Genomic DNA, 23,615 nt, shown 5'->3' with positions numbered 1-23,615 from the left:
GGGCCATTTTGGCAGCACCGTTGTGCGGTTTTCATTCAAATCATAATGTAAATACACATAGAAAATGTATCCTTGTGTCGCGGCTGACACAGAATAGCATACGCAGTTTGCGTTCAGCGGATGTTCTCCATAATTGCACTATGGTGATGAGGAGTCGTTATGTTTGTTTTCTTCACGTACAAAAAGTATTCTCGTTGCTTCATAATGTTACGGTGGAACCACTGATTGCAAGTGGACTATTCTGATGATGTCTTTCATACTTTTCTGGACCTTGAAAATGTAATTTACCTGGGACAGTGACAAGCCTCACAGTTTTCATCCAAAATATCTTAAATTGTGTTCCAAAGACGAACAAAGCTTTACGGGTTTGGAACCACATAGGGGTAAGTGATTAATGACAAAATTTTCATTTTGAGGTGGAGTATCCCTTTAAATGCAGCACGCATGAGATCATGTCAAAAACGTCAGTCTGCAGACTCCAAATCAATCTTGATAAACGATTTTAGGCAAACTCAATATTTACTGCAAATTTGAGGCAGAAATGTACAGAGTATAAAATAACAGACTTCTCCAAGCCGTTGTCCTGACAGACCTGAGCACAGAGACTCCACGCTTCATTTGCCATCGTGTTTCCTCTTTAAAGTCCAGATGAACTCAAATGGTAGTAAATACTGCAAATTCTTTTTTATAAAGCTGTTGCACTTTCACACAAACACGTTGCTGGTTACCAAGGAAACTCTATCGCAAAACTCATGGTGGGCTGGTTAGTATGGGCAACGTAGAGAATCTAACCATCTGGCAGGATATGACCCCATGATTACACGAGCGTATCCCCTGTGCAAACTCTGTGCAGCTCCATAGTAAGTAAACACAATCTTTTAGAACGACCTTCAGAGAAGCCCTGTATTCAGTACAAATCACCACATTCATGTTTTATAGAAAAGATTAACATCGTAAATTCTCAGCAATGTATGTCCTGTCACGGCGCGAGTGATGTAATATCACAGCATGAGTGATGTCATACTACTGCATGAGTGACGTCATACCACTGATAAATACAGAAAAAGAAACGCAATGCTTTCAAATCAACTTCACAAAACAAACTCAGATACAATACACATTTCAAATAATCGAAAAGCGTTTTCACAAAATGATAACATTTAGCAAGACACAAATGATTTAAAGATGCTTCACTTGAAAAATTTTCACATCCGCTCTCTCGCGCTCATGAATAATCGTCGCACGCATTCTGCTCTTTAAAATACTCAGTGTGATCCATTTGCGTAATCTACAACTAAATGAAGAGATTATACCACAATTAAAATGCACAACGTTCATAGATAGAGGGGGGCGGTAGAAAGACAGAAAGCAAGAGAAAAAAAGAGAGAGATGTGGTATAAAATAGTACATTTTTGTGTTTATAAAGAAAGAAAAAAATGGATTCAAAATCAATCGGGCTTCAAATAATCTTCCTTGCTATGGATATAATCTGATTTTAAAAACGATTAGAAATATTATTTTTCTGACACATTCAAAAAAGCTGTCTGTACATTGACGTTAATATATGTTATACTGTACAATAGCCATTAATATGTTTGTTATTACAGGTTATTATTATTACATATCTTAGAATAAGTGCTTGGTTGGTTCGTAATGGTGAACCACTGATGGGACTGCAGCGCCCCCTACTGTTCCTGCGGATCAAACCACCTGCGGGGTTGTTAAGAGTCTTTCTTCACCACCTAGAGGAGGCAGCGGTACTACAACTGCTCCATTTTCCCATCTTATTCCACACAGAAGTATCTTAACTAGTCATATAACGTGAAAGTTGACAAAAGTCAGACGCGTATGAAGCAGTGCGTTCATACTGAGCTGAACTCTTAATGTTAGTGTGCTGCGGTGACTCTTCCTTCTAGTTTATACTGATGGGCCAAACTGATTCATTCTAGGTGATTGTGCTCATGTTATGAATTGGGTTCACCTGCTATTATACTTTTGAATACTGGTGAACAGTTTGCACCGGCTTGATCTGGTTTACAGTAATAAGGATTTGTGGGATGTGGGTGCTGCGTGTCGGCGTGTGGAGTTTCTGTTGCATGTTATACACGTGTTGTGGAGTGTGGGTGAGGCAGGGTGGTGGAGTTGTATCCATGCGTGAAAGTGTTGTAAGGGTGCATGCTGGGATACCCCATCAAAGAATTGGGTGACATGGTAATGGTGTTGGGCGTCATTGTAACACTATTGGGCGTCAAGGTGACCGTGTTGGGTGTCATAGTGCCGCTGTTCGGCGTCATTGCGACAGAACTGGGGGTCATGAGTGGGATGTCATCTGGCGAGCGGCGGAGCGTGAGGGCATAATCCCGCGGAGATGATGCAGGGGTCAGACGGAGAGGGTTGCACAGGGACTCTTCCTCCTGGTTACCCCCTGAGATGGAGGTGGGCGTGTAGCTGAGGTCATTGGGCGGGGTCTGGCGCTGTGCGGGCTGAGGGGGCGTGTCCTGACGGCTCCGTTTGTCCTTGCGATAGTAGAGCGCAGCGAAGGCCAGGACGTTGAGAAAGAGAAGCGAAGCTCCGACGGCAATCGTGACGCTCAGCTCTGTGGAGTAATCGCGTGGGTTTGCGATAACCAGCGGCCCACTGCGTGCTGTGGACTGGGGGGTCTGTTTACCAGGGGTACGAGCCTTATTACCCCCCGGGCGAGGTGTGGCACTGTGGGAACTGTGTGTGGTCAGAAGAGGTGGGACCCGTGTGGTGGTGGATGTGTAGTGGAACATGTCATGCAGGTTGTACAGATGAGGTACCAGATGCTTCCAGAAGGCCACTTTAGTAGCTCGATAATGATCCCGGACACGAGGCTTCAGCCCAATATGCAGATATAGCTGATCATGAGGACTGTACTTGGCCCATGTCACTTCTTCAAAACGGTTTGCCTTGGTGTGGATGAACTTAGTGTCCTGAGGAACTGGCTTGTTTGGATCCCTAAAAAACATTCAAATACACACACACACACACACACACACACACACACACACACACGTAGCAACAACAAAAACAAAAAAGTTCATTAATTACATCTGAACTATATAAACAGTGTTACTTTTTTTGATAAATATTCCTTCATGCCATATTAATTATTTTTTATTCATTTTTGCTTTGACTGAAATGGTATTTAATTTAGTCAGCAAAATAAACATTTAAGCTGATGAAAGTATATCAAACTTTAAGAGCAAACTTGGAAATAATTTTCAAACCTTTTGAAAAATGTACACTACTTTTCAAAAGGCTCAGTAAGATTTTTTAAAATTAATTTATATATTAATCAGCAATCAGCATTTAATTGATCAAAAGTTACAGTAAAGACATTTATGATGTTACAGAAGATTTATAATTCAAGTAAATGCTGTTCTGTTGAAATTTGTATTAATCAAAGTATCCTGGAAAAATCGATCATGATTTCCTCAGAAATATTAAGCATCGCAACTGTAATAATTAGAAATGTTTCTTGAGCAACAAAACTACATATCAGAATGATTGGAAGATTGGAATAATGGCAGATGAAAAATCTAAATTCAAAGGAATAAATTACATTTTAAAACATTACAGTAGAGAACATTTAAAAGTAATATTTCACATGAGTTTTGCTGTATTTTTTGAAAGCTAAGATACTTATTTTTGAACAGTATTATCAAAGATATAAAAGATTTATGAACAGAAAAATGTGAATATCATTGTGAAAACATCCCTTTTGTGAGCTAATGTAATAGCATGTATGTGTTTAAGCAGGTAACCTAAAGGTGCACGGTTTATAATGCCTCTTTATTTCCACCAGAGGGCACTGTTTCATTGAGTTAAATGTTGATGCCCTGATTTACATTGAAATTTACTTGCTTCACTGCTCCTCCCACTATTTCTGTTATGCTCCCTGTGACCGACTTCAAGGTCACAGTGACTGTTCACTAATTTACCAACCACACCTGTTTCATCATTATCTGGAGGCTGGGTAGGATGGGAGCTTCTTGTATTTAGACAAAATGCATTATTGTGTCATTAAATGCCATAATTAATTAAAGAATATTTTAGTCCAGAATGTCACTGATAATGTTTTGTTTGTGTTGCTATTCTGCTTATTTTTTTGCAAAAATCTATCGCTTGTGACGTTTATAGAGGGTGTTCTAATTTACCCGGTCTTTGCAAAATTGGTCCAGTAGGTCATGACGACGGCACTCAGCATGATATCATTGCGGGAGAAGTTGCAGGGGAAGAGTTCTGTTGGACCAATAAGTGGAATGCCAAACACATAGGGCAGTTCATCACCATGTGCGGCATCCGCCCATGGAGGCTTCATGGGGCTCTGGCAGTGATGGTAGAATGCATAGAAGAAGGTCGGAGAACCGTAACGTGCATGCAGGTCAGCCGTCACCACAGCTGGCTCCACCCACTGGTGATCCGTAAACATGGCCACGAGGGTTTTACGACGAGTTTCGGGATTGTCTCGATCAGCCCAGTCTGTATACATGAACTTTATGGTTTCTCTGAGAGTGTCCTTCCCTTCTGGATAACCGTAGAGACCGTCTACAAAATCGGATACCGTGAAGTCAAAATCCGAGCCAGAAACTCCACCCTCTTCTGGTTCCACCACGCCCTCTACAAAGCGGAATCCTTCCCCCTGGTTAACGCCCAACATGATGTCATAGTTAAGGAACTCGCCCTGCTCCATGAGCACTTCAGGGTCATCTGGGATGAGGTCACCATCGATGACAGGGCCAAAGGCCACATGGAAGCGTGCTGGCTGAATTTCCTGCTCCACCAGCTCCCTGTAGCTACGCTTCTGCATGCAGAGGACCAGATCCTGCATAAAACACACACACATGCAGCTGTTTCATCTGCCTCCATGCCTACACTGTTAAAAATTGCTTGTCATAAATGAGGTAGACTCTAAAATTTAATAAAAAAATAAAATATTTTTTATTAACCAAAACACTGGGAACCAAAAACAATGCCTTAACCTTATCCTAAGAGGGTGTGAGAAATTAAAAATGTATCTGTTCTAGTATTTTGGGCTTGTGACTTTGTATTTAGTTTATATACCTCCATTCATATCTTTGCAAACACAGGAGAAGCGAAACACAGGGACATGCAGATAAGTTTTGCATTCGGCTTTATACGAAAGTTTAAGTTTTGTGTCTCTAAACTGCAAGAAAATTTCACCAATCGAAGATTTAAATGTCAAAGACTGATTTTTTTTAATAAACCAATGTTTTTATTTAGCAAGGATGCTTTATATTTATGAAAAAAATAATAATAACAGAAGACATTTTTGTTTCAAAATACTATTTTAAATGTCTCTTTTGATTTTTTATTTCATCAAAGAATCCTGATTGAAAATATGGTTTATCATAGGAATAAATTACATTTTAAAATATATTAAAATAGAAAATGCTTATTTTAAAATGTAATATGACACAAGATTACTTATGTTTGATCAAATAAAGGGGAGCATAAGAGACTTCTTTCATAAACATCTTAAACACCCCAAAATCCTGAACAGTATTTTTCTCATTTTAAGTGTATTAATTTATTGTAATTTGTGATCCAGTTTGTTGAAATGTCAGAAGAAATTCCAAATACTCTACATAGTCTAGTGTCAAAGCAACTGTATGGTGTGTTATGGCTTTTATGTGCATCTTACATGACAAGGTTATACACAAAATACCCACAACTGCATTGTCTCTTTATAATAACTCACAAAAATCCAAGAAACATCTTACTTGTGTGTCAAGGACATTACAGCCAACACGCTCTGCAAGGAGACGTGTGTATTTCACAGGCTGATAGTTCACTGACCAACTGGACAGTGCTGAGCCACTCTGAATGATTGCTCTGTGAAACAAACCTAGAGAGAGAACACAGAGTGTCAGAAGAAAATAAGACAGTAAATGCCATGCCAATATTCCAGATTAGCAATTATATTAGTATTGTATCCTCAAAGGGCAGAGTTGCAGTATCTTCACCTGTCATGAAAGAAGGGTTCATCCACATCCTGGGCTTTCTAAGAGACTCACTAATGTCTTCTCTATGTGACCCTCACAAACTTCAGCCAAATCGTTATATATTTCTCATCCACTCAATTTTTAAATGAGATGCTTTTAAGATAGTGTCAGCACATGCTGGACAGATCATTTCTTACATCTGAAGAAACTATCTGTTAGGTTCAATGTTAGATCTTTTATGCTTTTATTTTCCTTTTATGCTGAACTTTTTTCCTTACCATGTAAGAAATGCTTCAGCTATATCCATTATGGCTACTGATTAATTTTGTCTAAGAAAAACTTGATATTTAATTAACAGTTTTGTATTCGGTTTGATAATATAAGATCAGTGGGCTTGAGCTTCAACCCACGATATTCAACTCCCATCTGGTTGGTGCAGAGCATTTTTCTTTATCATTTAATACTTCACATTAAACTATCACCCCTGAGGCATTGCAGATATCTGACAGCGACGGTGTCTACTGAGACACTAATCCAAAACTTGATAGTCCTAGAATACAATATCATGAACACCAATATCATCACATGTTCTCCGCAAAGCACGAATCATGAGTCATCACCATTGTGGCCTTGAGCAAGACACTTCTACACACAGATTGCTCCAGAAGGGCCGTTGCTGTAGTGAACTCGTGTCATGACTCTATGGTGGCATTGTATGAAAGTTGTGTAAACAAGTTCCACAAACCTTGATCATGGGATTAAAGTGCATCTATTATGCAAAATTTACTTTTACAGCATTTAAAAGCAGCATTCAAGTAAGAAATGTGTTCTTATTAAAGCTATAACTGACTGTGTTTTTGTTACTTACAGTATGTGTGTTTTTAACATAAACTAGTGTATTTGACAGTTTAAGCACAATAAGACAGGAAAGAGAACTCAACTTAGTATCAAAAGTTTAAATTGATATTGTTACTGATATTATGTAAAATGCATGATTTCAGTGTGATAGACATGCTAATCAAAACCAAACACATGTTTTTAGCAGAGTATTTGAGTTACCAGCTGCAAAGGCAGCCCTGTTCTGGAAGATGGGGTGGGAAGCATCAGCTTTTGCATTTAAAGAGACATGCACAAAAACAATGTGTTTCTGTTTCCACTCAAAATAAGCATTTCTAAAACAATATAATAAATTATCTGTGGGGTATTTTGAGCTGAAAATTCACAGACACATTCTGGGGACACCTGAGACTTATTACATCTTGTAATAAGGGGCATAATAGGTGACCAGTTCTACCATATAATTTCTGCCAAGACAACCCTTTTATAACCAACACATGCATCTCCGACTCATGCAAATTACTCTACAAGGAAACAGTGGAGAAACAACTTCTACATCCTACTGGGATGCCCTACCGGGTGTAAAACATGCCCACCACCCACCAGATGGGAGCTACATTTTTCATGAATTTCAGAGTTAATACAAAATAATAATTTCAAACTAAATACAAAAAAGTAAGGAGTTTTCCTCTTTTTTCCCCATTGACCCAAATATGAATATATATATATATATATATATATATATATATATATATATATATATATATATATATATATATATATATATATATAAAATCTTTGCACATTTGAAACTGAATTTCCTCTATTGCGGTCATGTAGAAAACACTGTTTTATTAAGTGCAATGTTCCGTTGTACAGAATGAAACAGAATCCACATCAATATGCAGATTTATCCTTGTCTGCAGAAGAGCTTTTCTAGTGAACAGTAAAATTGATTTTTAATTGTTTAAAGTCATACTGTGTATTTCACTCCCCCTGGAACAGTGAGAATAATTTTAAGAGAGCTTAAATCCTAATTACTCAGTATCAGCTTATTTCAGAAACCACAGAAAGCACAGCTAAAAAGATGAGGAGGGGAAAGAGAACTCTGAGGCTCGAGGAAGAGAATGTAGCTTGAGTCCAATCATTCTGAACATCTACATAAATGATACAACAACAGTGGCAGTGCAGTCCACCACCCCTGACCTCACTCTATACACACTGAAATCAACCGTCTGCTCAACGGGTATGACCTGGTTCTGTGGTCCACACAAAAAGGAATGTAGCGGAGATGCTCCCTGCTGGAGCGGGCATGGCAAAAATTGATAGTGACAGTGTATTTGGACAAAACCAGAGCTAAGGTTTTCCATAAGAAACAGGTTTTCTGGGAAATGGATAGCAGTTGTGGTGACGGTACAATACACAACCACCTAGAATCTTACTATTTAAATAAGTGCACCTGGGTTTTATTCTGGGTGTAAATGCATTCGGTTAGAGAGAGCTATAAAATTATATGGCATGCACAAAATCACAGGTTTTCTAAAATATATGTACCAGCTAATGCATGGATAAAATGGATCATCTGTTCGTAAAACTATCACATGGCTATGAAATAGAGGGACCAGCTGCAAATTTTAAAAACTGACATAAAGAGGGAGAAACACAAAACAGTGAGACAAAGGGAAAGAAATGTTATCAATACTGTATGGTGAAAAAAAACGATGATGTAAGATCAATATCCCTGCAGGTGTGTGTGATTGGCTCTGATCTCTTTGAAACACACTTTGCACACACGCCTTGCAGTGACAGACACACCTACACACACTCGAGGCCCACAACAGAGGGATAAGGCTGATGAGGCAAGAGACGAGTTACCATGGTTACAGCAGAGATTACCGTGGTAACGGAAACTGGAATGTGACAGTGGTCATGGTTGCAGAGGCAGCTGTCTCAGCAGTTATGCACTGCAAAAATACACTGTATGTGCCTTACAGAGACACACCTTTAATTGACTACCATAAAGCATTACATAGGGTATAATTAAATAAGCAATTATAGAGAATTACTTAATTACCAGCGAGTAGGACATTTTTTTTTCAAAACAATTCATTCATTATGTATGCATAATTAATATTTTCAGTATGGTTTTATCAAAGTGCACTCAATGTCACGTCCCTCTTTTTCAACACATTTCATGATCTGAATATAAATGCTCAGAACAGCACTGAAGAGGACATCACTGCGTCTGTGACGTCACATGTTTATATGGTGAATTAAACATGAATATTATTTGAGGTGTGTGATCGCTAACCTTCAGAATGGTGTGAAAGAGTGAGCAAACTGACGCAGGATGCTCCGATTCCTGAGCCAAACACGGTCACGCGGCCCGGATCACCGCCGAAATAGCCAATATTCTTGTTGATCCAGCGGAGAGCTTGAATCTGATCCAAGAGACCATAATTCCCTTTAGCGGCCTGGTCACCTGTGCTTAAAAACCCTGATAGAAAGACACAGGACAGAAAGATTTGACAAAACTGTTCTGACTATTTATCAATAATCTTGAGAGTGAAACTATAAAGAACATCTCTGATTTAGACAGCTGAAAATAGAAAGAATTTACTGCAGTTCAAAGAAACAGAACCACTCTTGAGACTGTGGGTATCATTTTTTTTATGTAATGATACATAAATCATTGAACCTGAGGTAAATATGGCCTCACAACTTCATGAAAATGGCTTTAAATCTCAGGAAAATACTGTAGTTGCAAGGGGGTTTATATAAAAAAAAGCTGCTCATAACAAATTCTCATTTATTCAGTGAGATTTGTTCAATTATTGCATGTAGTGCGCATATAGGGCAGATCAGACCATATTAACTGCTGTATTTCTGCTGTTCTATTAGCGCCACCTAATGTCAGAGAATAAACTTGCACTTTTATTCAGCTCGTCTGCTGAATTTGTTCAGATGAATGTGAAAATCAGACCAAATTTTACACAGGAAACATGTAGTGTTTATCTTGCTCCTCTTCTGTGTACCAAACTGACAGTGCTGCTATAACATAAGGGGGGGGGGGTGATTTGAATGATTTGCAGGGGCCTACATAACTTGCATAGAAAGGGTATAGGGCTGATGGGCTCTTTGAAGGTTTGACATGCACCAGCAGAGGCTAATTGGGCCATGCTACCAAGCTAAAACAAGACCAACCAAAACTAGACACCTGTAAAATTTAGGATATATTTGTGCAAGAGGTACAAAAAAAGCTTTGACGAGTTTATATTATATATTTATAGGAAAGTCAGGCACTGGGATAACCAGTTTTGAGTTCTTCAAAAATACAGTACATTTATTTCATTCAGTGGTTACATTGCAACTGACAAGCCATCAGTGAGGTACACATAAGGTGATGCAGCTTGTTCACCATCAGAGATGATTATTGTTTTATAGGGTTCAGCTTTGCTGTTTTATCAGAGCATTTTCCGGAGCTTCTTCATCTCCTAAAGATGGAAGCATTCCTCAATTCCTCTCTCTTTCTTTCATCATAGGTGATTTTGTCTGATAACACTCAAGTAGGATCGCTGAGTTGTTCTGATGCTGTAGTCACTGAGATTAAACAGAATCAGAGCTCTTTAAGAAAAGCAGCACACTAACAGCACTCTCTCTGAAATGTGGATGTAATGGACAGATCTGCTCCCCAAAGCATTTATAAAACATTATTGAGGTCTTCTAAAGACTTGGTTGCTTTTATAATGGCTGACATGTTGCATTTGGAGTCACAGGAACTTTGCTTGCAAGTTGAACTTTCCTCCAAAACAGAAAACTGCTGTACTTGTTAATATTCATAAATCTCTTATTTTTAAGCTTGATAAACTAAATTTCATTGTAGGAAAACCTTTCCCTTATGGTACGTACCTAATATCCCCACCCTGTAGTTGAGGGTTATGACGATGACATTGCCGTAGCTAGCCAGCACACTACCATCCATAATGTTCCCCGTGCCCTCCATGTACGAGCCACCATGAATAAACAGCATCACAGGACGTGGGTCATCTCGAGAATCCCTTAGCCCTGCATTCACACACACACATACAGAAGTGCACAAAAAACATGAGGCTCTCTGCGTTATGAAGTGTTTTTCACAGCTGTTCAAAATCTCCACAGAGATCTTCTGCACCACTGACAGACTTCAGCTTTAAATAATCTATTTAACTCCTCATTATTCAGAACACAAGTGACTAAAAATAACAACGTAACCAGCCAAGAGCTGCCTCCGAGACTTCCTTTAAATTACTCAATTTCTCTGAGTTTCATTTATTATGATGATTATAGTCATCTCATGGTGAAGTGTTGTCTTCAAATGCAACGTTCATAAATAACAGTGTAGGCAAGTGAATAATGTCTTTTCATCAGATGGATTCGCAAATGATTATAAGCTTGAATTACTACTTAAACTTTAAAAAGAAAAAGCATCTTAATGTAGTAATGGGACTGCAATTGAAATACTATGTATACAGTATATAAAATAACTTTTCATTTACAGTAGTAGTGGTTGATAATATGGGCATTTCATCACACTGACGTTGATATTTAGAAAACCATCCAAAACCACCAGATGCAGTGCAAACATGCTGGACCACCTTATAAAATTATCCAGAAAATGATGCAACCTTGTGTAAATATCATCCAGATTATTCTCTCTTGCATTAACCACGACGGGATAAAAAATGAATAGGAAAAACATTAAAAATGAATTCATCTGAAAGAATGATGAAAACAGGACATACCATCATCCTCTGAACGCTCTGTGTCAGCTGACATGTCACCCGTTCTCTTTGTACCTAGAGAGAGAGGGATGATAAATGAGAAGAGCAGAAAGTAGACCGTAGAAAAACATGTGGGTGTGTTTGTGTGTGTTGGGGATTGTGCATAAGTGCGGTATATATAAAAGCTCAGTGGACTCCTCTCTAAATTACTGTGTGATACCAACAGGGGTTCACTTTCCCACTCCGAACCCTGCAATAATAAAGCTTTCAGCATTTTACCAGGAGCAATTCACTATTTCCTTTAAATGAGGCCAAAACGTTGAGTGCTCTCAACATTCACTCCAGTGGACACAGATGCAGATGGCAAGGAAAGCACACAGTTGAATCTGGCCATAGGCACTGAACTTGACTTCAGAGAAGCTTCTGATGTTGCTTAGAAATGCTGAGAAACACGGGAACTGAGAGGATGTGCGGGGGACTGTAGTTCACAGAGCTCCAGTTTTATTTTCGACATCCAACGTTACAACCAAAATTCTGTCTTTGTGCATTATGTGTGTTGCAGTAGATTTTAAACTGAAGCTTGCCAAGATTCAGACTACTATTGATCTATAGTAGGCAAACTACAGTCAAGCAACACTGCCTTTTTTTTTTTAAATAAATGAATACTTCTATTCATCAAATATGCATTAAATTATCAAAAGTGACAGTAAAGACTTGCATTAGGGCTGGATGATTAATCGAAAAGTAACCAAAACCGAAATTCAGAACCTCTAACCGACTTAATTTTCCCATGTCGGTTATTTCGGTTTTTTAATCCTGTTAATACTTCCCCCTTAAAAGCATACTAGCGCGTGTGTAGCCACATGACTCTGCCCCCTCCAGTCAGTGGCATTTCTTTTACTGTCTATGGTGGAATGTAAGCAAAACACGGAGGTGAGCGCCGGTTCAACACATAGTGATGGCGCGCGAGCGGTGAGCCTTGCGTCTTCACTAAACTTTGTCAGTTGTATTTGTTTTATGGTTTGGACATTCAAGCGATTAGACGGTCGGATGTGTATTATTATATCGAGCTCCCATATAAACAGTAGCTGTGAAGATCGCGCACACAGAGGAACGCCAAAACTAGTTGTCAGCGCTGTCCTGTGATTTATTACTAAAGTATAGCTTAGAATCTCAAAACTTATTATATCATATTTTTCTACTTTTGAAGGAACTAGTCTATTTACAACCCACAGATTCACAATAATATAGTATGACTAATTCATACACGCAATCACTAGCACTGTACCAGTATACTGTGCTAATTTATCTTTATCTGATCTTTATTTATCTCTTAAACCGAGCAATAATCTATAAGAAATGTTACGAACGTAGATAAAATAACTGCTGATAGTGAGCTATGATCGTTCTTTCAATAGAAAAAAATATCCCACCTTTAATAGTCGATCTCAACCGTCTGGTTGAGGCCAGTCTAAAAAGATGCTCAGGACAGTTGACAGAAAGCTGCTGCGTGTCGTCATGAAAGCGTATCATTTTCACGTGTTATTAAGCCTTGCCACTTGCCAATTTAACCATTCAAAAAACTTTAAAGCATTCAAACACAAGACGCGGAAAAGCTGAACTGAGCAGCTGGTTACTCGCGCTGTGCTCGGTGCGCACGCGGAGAGAGAGCCGTCTCACAGACAGTAACACTGAACCGAGCTCTCCTTCAGGAATTGCTAATGCAACCTTTTCACACCACAGACTGGACACAATTAATCATTGATTGGTAATTGGCCAACAAAGTATTGACTGTTGTCTGAAGTTTTGTTTGATTGTAATCCATTACATATATTTCTATCAAAGTTATCTGATATTATCAAGATGAATTTGTTCTGACAGTTTAACTCGGAGTTCTTGTCATATTTTATTACCATTTTCTAAACTATAGCAAATAAACTGATAATGTGAGAAATGTTGAAGGTGTCTGAATAAATTTATGGTTTGACTGCATGTTTAATTTTTACAGTGGGGGAGAGCAGGGGCGAAAGTACCATTTTTCAGAAAAACATCATTTTAAAAGATAATGTTGTAGACAGAGATATATTTCTGCTGTGGTCAGTAACTCATAAGTGTGGTCTATCAATACCAGGTGGTATTTTGTAGAAATGTAGAAAGGCTTCAGTATAATTTCAATTTGAACATAAGTTGCACATTGTTACTTTTGACCCCATCGGTTGGGACGAAAGTAACACACAGGTGGGTTAAAAGTAACACAACAATATAAGCTAGATTTATTTTCTGTTACTCTTATTTTTATTAAGTATACCTGACTATGACCTTGTAAATATGTAACTGCAAACATATTCGGTCATTAATTTTTGTAAAAAATATTATTAAGAAATAATAATTGATTTATATTTATATTTTTATTTTAAATTTAAGTTTCATCAAATGTCTCAAAACCCGACTGTACAAACTTTATTTTTTATTTTTTTATTTCAGTGTATTTTTATAAAACATTTTTTCAACAGAATGAACAATACAATAATTAAATTACATTGGCATAATATAAATTCTAAACATAATGTAACAGTAGGCCTACTCATGTTTCCATCCAGTTGTTTTTATGCATAAATTCAAAATGTGCATTAAAACATCTGGAAACACTGCAAATTCATAGCTGGAGGTGTAAAAGCTAAGGTATGGCTAAAACCTAAATATAACTAAGGTAAATGCGAGGTAGGAGGTGCCCAGATGTTCCTCTATGTCCAGAAACGCTCTCTCATAAACATCTGGATAAAACCAGACCACTGTTTGTCTTTCTGACCCTCACTCAGACATATTCTTTTGGTATAATATGACATAAACATTTTAATAAATGATGCAAGAGACAGAAATTCACAGAATAGCATGTAACGGAACAAAATAAATACTTCTTGTCACTGTAGCGGGACAAAAGTAACAACTGTTACTTTTGTCCCGACAGGAACTCCTGGCATTTAAACCTGATTTACTTTTATACTAAAAAACTTTGATAATGCAAACTTTAGGATGTGTTAAAGCACTAAATAACCTGTAGATTGATCATTACTGTGACACATGAAACAAAAAAAACAACACAACTAATTAAAAAATTTTACCGCTTCAATAATTTACTTTTTGTACTCGAAAACAGTTTTACCGACCTAACTGCGGGAAATGATGAGGAAATCACGTGATATTTCTCAGCTCCATCAAGGATTGAATGCTGAATATACCGTCATAGCTGCAATGCAAATGCAGAATAGGCTCTGAGAAAATTGCTTTGTTACTTTCGTTGTAAGTATTATTTTTACTGCTATTTTACATTTAATTATTCGGTTTCTGTACCTGGACACTTACAAACTTGAAAAAACTTAAACACTGTGTAAATAGCACAAACAAATAAACAGAACGAACATACAAATTAAACACTTTCAAACAGGGCCCACTGGTACAACCTGCACCGGGGCCCTGCTAACCCCAGCTACGGCCCTGCTTACAGTACAAACCTTGTATTGCCGCGTTTCCACCGAAATTACCTGGAACATTTGTACCAGGAACTTTTTTACCCAGCAACTTCTTCCCCCCAGACCTGTAGCTTTCTCCGTTTCCACCGCGGTGTAAAGTACTGGGAAGATTAGGCAAATAGACTGGTGACGTAGGTCTGCACACATTTCTCAATACAAAGTACGCTGATTTTGGACGTGCATCCTCGGTAGTTCAGACTTTGTGCGTTCGACTCAGGAGTGTGATGTCCGCGACGACAGCTGCAGAAAGTGGGAAGTTGTGGCCTAATGGTTAGAGAGTCTGACTCCCAATCGAAAGGTTGTGGGTTCGAGTCTCGGGCCGGCAGGAATTGTGGGTGGGGGGAGTGCATGTACAGTTCTCTCTCCACCTTCAATACCACGACTTAGGTGCCCTTGAGCAAGGCATCGAACCTCCAACTGCTCCCCGGGCGCCGCAGCATAAATGGCTGCCCACTGCTCCGGGTGTGTGCTCACAGTGTGTGTGAGTGTGTTCACTGCTCTGTGTGTGTGCATTTCGGATGGGTTAAATGCAGAGCACAAATTCTAAATATGGGTCACCATACTTGGCTGAATGTCACTTCACTTTCGAAATGTACTTAGTTCAGGGATATGTGTATATATATATACAGCCATTACAATGAAACGAAATATTATATAAATTTGCCTTTTTTATTTTCATTTTAACATATAGATAAATTGGATACAGACCAAAGATAACCTGTTAGATTTACCCAAAATGAATTATATTTTATGTTTAACCACTAAAGAGACATCAGAGCCAGCGGCACATATCAGAAGGTCTAGCCGAGGTGAGGCTGCTTCTCGCCTGGTAGATGATCACTGAGCTCCCGTTGATCGCGTGGAGCTCACTGTCTCCGGGATCGGTGGAACACATTTTTAAATAGGCGTTGTCTTTATAAATAAACCACAGATTTGAGTTTTAAACAACTACATTCTCTCGTGAAATACTTTTAAAATTACATTTCATGACACAATAACAGTAATATTTTGAAAATGATCCGAATAAATGGTGGTTGAACCCAAACAATGCTACGTGAACTCAACCAATCAGCATGTTTAGCGCCCAAGCCCCGCCCCCGAAAGTTCCGGAACTTTGAAAAAGTACCACCTTGCCAGCAGGGCTTTCTGAGGGGCATTTTTTTACCCGGAACTTTATTTAGTTCCTGGTTTCTGCGGTGGAAACACACTGAGTACCAGGCCAAAGTCCCTAGTTCCTGGGTAAAGTTCCTGCGGTGGAAACGCGGCATATGAGGGCAAAAAAACAAAACAGAAACAAAATAATCGTTCATTAATCGTAATCGAGGTAAAATGTTCAATTAATCGAGGTTTTGATTTTAGGCCATAATCATCCAGCCCTAACTTGCATTGTTACAAAAATAAATAAAAGTTCTTGAACTGTATATTTATCAAAAATCTTAATAATTAAATAAAATTATCAAGGTTTCCACAAAAATAGTAACAATTCTTTTTAACATTGATATTAGCACAAAATATTTCTTGAGCACCAAATAAGCCCATCAGAATGTGATTCAAGATGAAATGCATTGCTGTCAAAAGAAAATATTATTGTTTTAAATTGTGCACTGTGTACTAACATGAACATTTTTAACAAAGTTTAACAATTAATAAAGGGTAAATGCTGTAAGAATATGTGGAGCATTGCTAGTTAATTTTAGTTTATGCATTTGTTATGCATATGCATTAAATGGCTGCCCACCGCTCTGGGTGTGTGTTCACAGTGTGTGTTCAGTGCTGTGTGTGTGCACTTTGGATGGGTTAAATGCAGAGCACGAATTCCGAGTATGGATCACCATATTTGGCTGTATGTCACGTTACTTTCACTTTCATAACAAATGAGACCTTATTGTAGCATTACCCAAATTACTAACAAAAGTAACTAATAAAACATTTTTCTTTTACATAAGCAAGAGGACGTTTACACTAAAAACAACAAAAAGCTACAATATATCATAACTTATACAAACATGACAGCTTTTAAATAAATATTGTGCAATAAAAATATCTAAAATGCAACATAGGAATTGAAATGGTAATCTGTTCAGTTAAATGACCTGTAGAATGAACAGATTGCCTCGAAAGAATATTGCAATAAACAAACAGAATATTCTAAAACAATTTAAGTATTATTAAAATAGAAAAAAAAATAGTTCCTTACAAACCCTCGAGTGGTGATTAAAAAAAGCATATTTACAGTAAGAAACCATTGGAGTAACCAAGAACCAAAACCAGTGGTGTTCTGTATACAAATGAAGGAATGTGTGTGTGTGCATTTTGCACGTGTACTCACCGCTTTGTGTGGGTACATATATATTAAGGTACAGGCAGTCCTCACTCTGCTCCTGCAGGTACGTAGCGACTGTGTCAAGGTTGTACGTGGCCCAGACAGGCATCATGATGTCGGGCACTGCATTACGAACGGTCTGTGGGCAGACAGGAGGGAAGCGGGTGGCGTTCCGTACGCCGGACCAGGCCGACGGAGCGTCAGGTGGCATAAAACGTTTCTCTCCTACAGGTGGGGCAGCGTAAGGCACACCCAGGTACTGATCAACAGGTCCCAGACCCTCCGTAGCCACAGCCACCCGCATCCCCCTTAGTCTGCCAAGTGCTGTGTTTACTGTGGGCTGGTAGGTGAGTGCTGTCACCATGGAGACTGACCACATCAACCAAACAAGAAGCCAACACAGTGCAAAGTTCAGAGGTCGGCAGAGCAGGTGGGTAAGCGGCCAATAAGTTGCTGACTGTGCATGCCACATGGTCCCTCTTAACAGCACACACGTTCACACTGATAAATCTCTGTCTGTAGCTCAGTGACGCTCTCTGCTTTGACACAATCACTTTCTAGTGCTCAAAAACAAACAAGCGCATTAAGCAGATCCAGTGGGCAGCTCCATAGCCAGGTGTGCACCACCAAGTGCTCCATATCGGTTGATGATTTCAGCAGGTGAAGCTGTTCATTTTTCCAGCATGCAGATCCTTTCAGCAAAAACCTGAAATACACAGAAACACTATGTAAGAGCCAGAAACTCTCAACACCAGACACATATACACAGTTTGGTCAGAATATGAACCATTTTAATAATCCCTCAGAAAAAGAGAGACCTAATGTCAAACTTAAAATGCATGAATGACATAGCATTAGATAAATGAATATCAATCCAAGTGGCATTTATTTTAAGGAAAGGCAACGCAAGCATACAGAGAAGTTTCAGTGAACTTTATAATGCAAAACCATGTAAACAAAACAAACATTATAAAACAATATGTATCATGTTCAAAATTTATTTAGGATTTCTGATTGTCAAACATCAGTGGAATCAGCACATTCTCAAGGCAATTTGTAACTATTTTACATAACATATTCTTTCATACATTCTCATTGTACAAATTCAACATTGCCACCTTGTAAATTTATGCATGAGATTGGGTTTGTGGAACATAATCATAGTTATTATGATAAACGACAGTTGAGTGAATGTGAGGGAAACTGACTCCATATAGAGTTTTTACAAAAATGTAACTTGTGTTTGTTCCAAAAATAATTAAAAAAAATTTCAAAAAAGGAAAATCTTTTTTTTAAAGCATTTTGAAGGAAATCAATACTTTTATTCAGAAAAAAAGTAACTGGTCAAAAGTGACAGAAAATACATTTTTACAGCATATGTTTGCAACATTTATGATACAAATGATTTCTATTTCAAATAAAATGTTGAATGTTTGCAACATTTATGATAAAAACTATTTTTATTTCAAATAAAATACTGTTCTTTTGAATCTTTCAATTCATCTTCCTGGAAAATACTGGAATAAAAGATTTTTGCACAAAAGTATTAAACAGTAAGCCTGTTTTTAACATTGATAACAATAAGAAGCATCAAATAAGCATATTAGAATTATTTCTGAAGGATCATGTGACACTGTGACTGGAGTAATTATGCTGAAAATTCAGCTTTACCATCATAAAAATGCATTTTAAACTATAATAAGATATAAAACAGTTATTTAAATAGTTTAATAATATTAAGATAAAAATAAGATATTATATTGCATGTTTGTCTCACATGTTAATAAGATAAAATATGACAAGTTTTACAGTATTTTTGATGAAACATAAGAGACAAAAATGTTACCAACCCCAAACTTTTGAACATTACTGTTTACATGAACTCATGTGGGAGAGGAAGCAAGCAGGGACACTCAATTACAGAGACACGCACACAGTTTGCGGTTCATATCTCATTCACACATGCACTAAGCTACATGTAGAGACTCTTTAACCCTGCACCCTTGCTCAGCTCTAGCTCTGTGGATTCAGTCCCATGAGGGATCAGACATGGACGGCAGGTGGATCTCATGTCTTCTGAGGGGAGGAGCTTAAGTCTTATAGTGCAGTGCTTGTGTTCAGAATGCATGTTGTGTGAGTGGATCAATATTCAACGCTTCAGCCACAAACACGCAGAGCAGTTGCTTTATCTGAAATCAATGTGCGTGCATGACGCTGTGGGATGGCGGCAAGTAGAGTCGATGAGCTGAAACCCACAGCATTCATTAACCTGCACTGCAGTGATGAGGACCAACCACAAAACAACATTTCACATCTAAATCCTTTTTTAAAAACTGGCCAGATCAGATCTGTAGGTCTGACAGTCTAAACTGATGCACCACTGTATCATTTAGAGGGCTCAAATTATGAAATCTCATGAACATTTAATAAAAATTATATGAAATCAAATCAATATGTTATAACAAATCTGACGGTTTCAGATAAAACAGAATTGTGCACTGCGTAATTGCGCTTTCTCTTCATCCAGGGCAATTACCATGTCTCGGACTGAAACTTTAAATTTGCTAGCTGGAGACATCTTGCATTGGCCAGACTGGAGTGAAGTCATGTATGAAGAAAAGGAGCATTTTATGCAGAGTATTTCATAGGCCACTAATTCAGATGTTAAATGAAAGATGTACCATGTATGAAACATGGCCACAGTGTTCATTTCATTAATTATTATTTAACATTTTATCACTAAATGTATCATTCTGTTCTGCTGATACGTAAGCCATAATTCTTTTTTTTTTAAAGCTTGGTGACATCAGGCGCAATAATCCCCTTTTTCCTAACTTACCGCCCCAGAAGCACTGTTTACAGAACATGCAAAATACTAAATCTGTAAGCCTTCCAAAGGCTTTGACAGAAATATACAACCATTTACATGCAACCATTTACAGCCTGAGATGTAAACAAATTAAATTCTGTATCAGATATTTTATCTCGAAGACATTAAATAAAATTATCTAAATATTATATATTTATATATATATATATCATGTGTTCCCGGGGAATCTAACCCCCAACAATGCTCTACCAATTGAGCTACAGGAACACTATAATATATATATAAATAAACCCTACAAAATACACTCCAGGAACATTAAATACAGTGTTCTTAAAACAAATGTATTAAATGCTTCAAAGCACTATGCAATGCAAAAGCATTAACAACTTCGAGCACAAAACCTAAATACTGCCTGCCTGGCACTCTCTGAGGTGTGAAACGACTTTCGTACACTGTGCTGTATAATGCTGGAGTGTTCAGCAGGTGCTAGCTCATATGACCTATTTTATGTGATTGCCTTTCTGGTAAATTCATCTCTAGAATGAATTATGCAAATAATGCAAATAATACAAAACACAAAATAAAAAATCCAATGCAAAATGTGATATAAACTAACTGAACAAAACCTAACCAAACCCAGCTGCCATGCAGATGCCATCTGCCCTATTATGCCCAGACCGCACAAAAAGCAAACTACAGGGTAAAATAATTACCTGTAATAACTACAATAATTCATTGTGCAATTAACTGGGTAATTCCCATTATGCAATACCTTTTAAACTCTGGAAAGTATTTTGAATTAAGGTACACCAGGCCTTCAGAAATAAACGCTGGTCAAGCTTAGGCATTAAAACCACAGATTTCAACTTGACTAATTACACAATAACAAGAATAATTTTAACATGATGTTTCTGAGTGCATAGAAATAAGCCTACATTTTTCCATCTTTAACAATGCTTAAAAAATTAAGTCATCCGATATATTAATACTTATATTATGGCATGACATGTAGTATAGCATGGACCAGCCCTTTAGTTCTTTTACGGATCTTTTACTGTGTTCCTTCTTGTCGCTGTCCGTGGTGCTGAAGAGAACCGCTACCTGTAGAATATCAGAATATACAAACAAACCTTATCCTGCATTCCGGTTATTGATTTTTAGCATTGGGTTCCTCCATCCCTCTAATGTGGGTCAGTTAATCTGAATCACGCAGGCTCATCGAGAGAATACTGGGAGTCCGATTATTCCAGTGCCCATTTTCCAGCGCGCCTGAATCAGGTCAGCCGTAGCCTACAGGCTAGTGATGCGTTTCAAGATTGGGGTCCCTGATATTTATCCAACATCTATGCGAGAAATTAAACGATAAAGTCAGCTTTCATTGAATTGAACCAGTTAAACTGCTGCTGTTGCCTACTTGGGTTTAATGATACAGGGTATAGGCTACCGCTTCTTTTCTGCATTCACTAGAAACGGGGTGAGCATGTGTATTCGTGTGTGTTCCCCGGACTCACGGCAGGGTCGGTGAAAGAGACTACCATACGAGAGATGAATACCAATAGTCCTGTATCTCCTCCTCCGCCTCCTCCTCCTCCGTAGCTCCGACTGAACGGTGCAGTGGCGGGATGGCGCGCAGCAGATAATACACTATGCGGGGGCATTTCATTACGAAAACACTTGCGAGGCTCAATATTCACTTCGCATACGATAACAAATAGCTCTTGAAAATGTACCCGGGGTGTCACGACCATTCCCTCGAAACGACTAATAACAGTGTTTTGCATAAACGTACAATCTAACGCCTTTTGACACGCGCAATCACTCACTAACCGAGAAAACAGATCGTTAAAATCACCATGACAACTTGGACTCGGTAAGGTTCTCGCTTCGGCCTCGACGCTGATCTCTGACCAGCGTGCGCTGCCGTTACCTTTCCAACAGGTGATGAACTGCAGCTTTAATTCACGCGCGCAGCGGCCGTGATTATTATTATATCAGCGTGTATTGAGCAAGAAGAGAACGACTCGACCCCCGGGTGTACCTCTCGAAGACGGGCCTGTAAAACCGCTAAACAACGCTGCTGCTGGAGAGGTGTTTTCAAACAGATGCGAATAAGTTGATGTAGTCTGGCATAGAGTAGAATTACAAAGCCGACTGTTCACGGCCATCTAATGACTATGATTAACGAGATCCCCCAGTCCAGACGCAGCAGCAAACCGTGGCTTTGAGGTTATTCGAATGATAATTCTCTTCCTCTCTCTGCTCACCCACTTAAGATTGCGAGTTTTCACGATGCAGACGAGAGAACGAAAACGGCGTTAAATTTACATCAGAAAAAAAGATGGAAAATGCAAATATTTCCCTTTCAAAACCTCATCCTTTTATCCTTTCTGTTTCCCATATACAAGCAATGCGGCGCATTAGACCAGCGTTCATTGTTCAATCAGAAACCGCGTACACTCGAACACAATCCAATTTACGCTATTTTCATAACTATCCCCATTTCTTTTATTATTCACCAGCATCGGAGAATTTCTCTTATTACTCGGGCTTGTTCGTTTTCCCCGCTGCCTGATATTGAGAAGCGACGGCGCGCATCAGATCAGCCATAAATAAGAACATTTTGGGCTCACCTGCCGATTCGCTCAGCCAGTATCGCATCCGAGTTTGCGCTGTAATAATCTGATATCTCATAGTTCCCACCATCCAACATACCCCCCTTTTTTCCCCGTCGAGCCGCGTGAACGGCGCTCGGCTCTCCTTGCGTTTTTCTTATTTTCAATTAACGTCAATCTCCCCGGGTCTATTTTAAGCGCGCGCACTGTGCGCGGTCGCGGACGCAAGGTCAGGAGCACCCACTGCCACGCGCGTTTCCAGGCAACCGGAGGGACACGAGCGAGCGTACAAACCGGCAGCACAACAAAATAAATAAGCAAACAAGGCGGATATAGACAGCAAAAGCTCGTCTCATCCAAACCAGACAGGCAGCGTATATATTAAAAGACGACTGAGTCATGGGGAAATGAGCGCGTTGTGGCATTGGAGGGGTGTGGCGGGTGCCTCACCATTTATTATCCGAATAAAAATCGTATGGCCAGTTTGCATAACTGCTGCAATGAGCATCAAGCCAGACACTGGACTGTCCTTTCAAGGTTTGCCTTTGTGCATGTGGTGTTTTTATACAGTCCAAACAAACACCCCATAATCTACAGTTGCTCAAATGTTAAGAAGTAGCAACTTAACAGGCGCTTTTATCCAAAGTACTACAGACCCAGTCCTTCTGAAGGTTTCAAGGGACCAATGATGATTCTATGGATCGAAACAGCAACCATCTGGTGACCAACCACA

General features: G+C 38.8%; 1 protein-coding gene across 4 annotated transcripts; it reads right to left on the bottom strand.

Annotated features, from left to right (window-relative positions):
- Positions 1-605: 605 nt before the first annotated feature.
- Positions 606-23,132, bottom strand: nlgn3b (neuroligin 3b). Of its 4 annotated transcripts, none has more exons than XM_059551056.1 (8): positions 22,901-23,132; positions 17,447-18,146; positions 11,609-11,662; positions 10,737-10,892; positions 9,139-9,324; positions 5,769-5,893; positions 4,182-4,849; positions 606-2,979 (listed from the first exon to the last, which is right to left on the bottom strand). In XM_059551056.1, exons 2-8 carry the CDS (start codon positions 17,910-17,912, stop codon positions 2,100-2,102), a joined length of 2,535 nt encoding a protein of 844 aa, XP_059407039.1. In that variant the 5' UTR covers positions 17,913-18,146; positions 22,901-23,132; the 3' UTR covers positions 606-2,099. The 4 variants fall into 4 exon arrangements, with proteins under 4 accessions (XP_059407039.1, XP_059407043.1, XP_059407040.1 ...); XM_059551060.1 differs by lacking the exon at positions 22,901-23,132 and adding an exon at positions 22,123-22,828; XM_059551057.1 differs by lacking the exon at positions 22,901-23,132 and adding an exon at positions 21,782-22,089.
- Between the last annotated feature and the right edge of the window lie 483 nt (positions 23,133-23,615).

The sequence above is a fragment of the Carassius carassius genome, chromosome 5 (assembly GCF_963082965.1).
Source record: "Carassius carassius chromosome 5, fCarCar2.1, whole genome shotgun sequence".
NCBI classification, from domain to species: domain Eukaryota; kingdom Metazoa; phylum Chordata; class Actinopteri; order Cypriniformes; family Cyprinidae; genus Carassius; species Carassius carassius.
Note: the sequence above shows the minus strand (reverse complement) of the source record. Positions and strands in the feature narration are given on the sequence as shown.

Coding starts and splice junctions, on each gene's coding strand:
- nlgn3b (XM_059551056.1), bottom strand. CDS start 17,912: ATGTGGCATGCACAGTCAGCAACTTATTGGCCGCTTACCCACCTGCTC. Junction 5,894..9,138: donor TCTTTCACACCATTCTGAAG/GTTAGCGATCAC, acceptor TTCTCTCTCTAG/GTTTGTTTCACAGAGCAATC. Junction 4,850..5,768: donor GTAATGTCCTTGACACACAA/GTAAGATGTTTC, acceptor TGTTTTATGCAG/GATCTGGTCCTCTGCATGCA.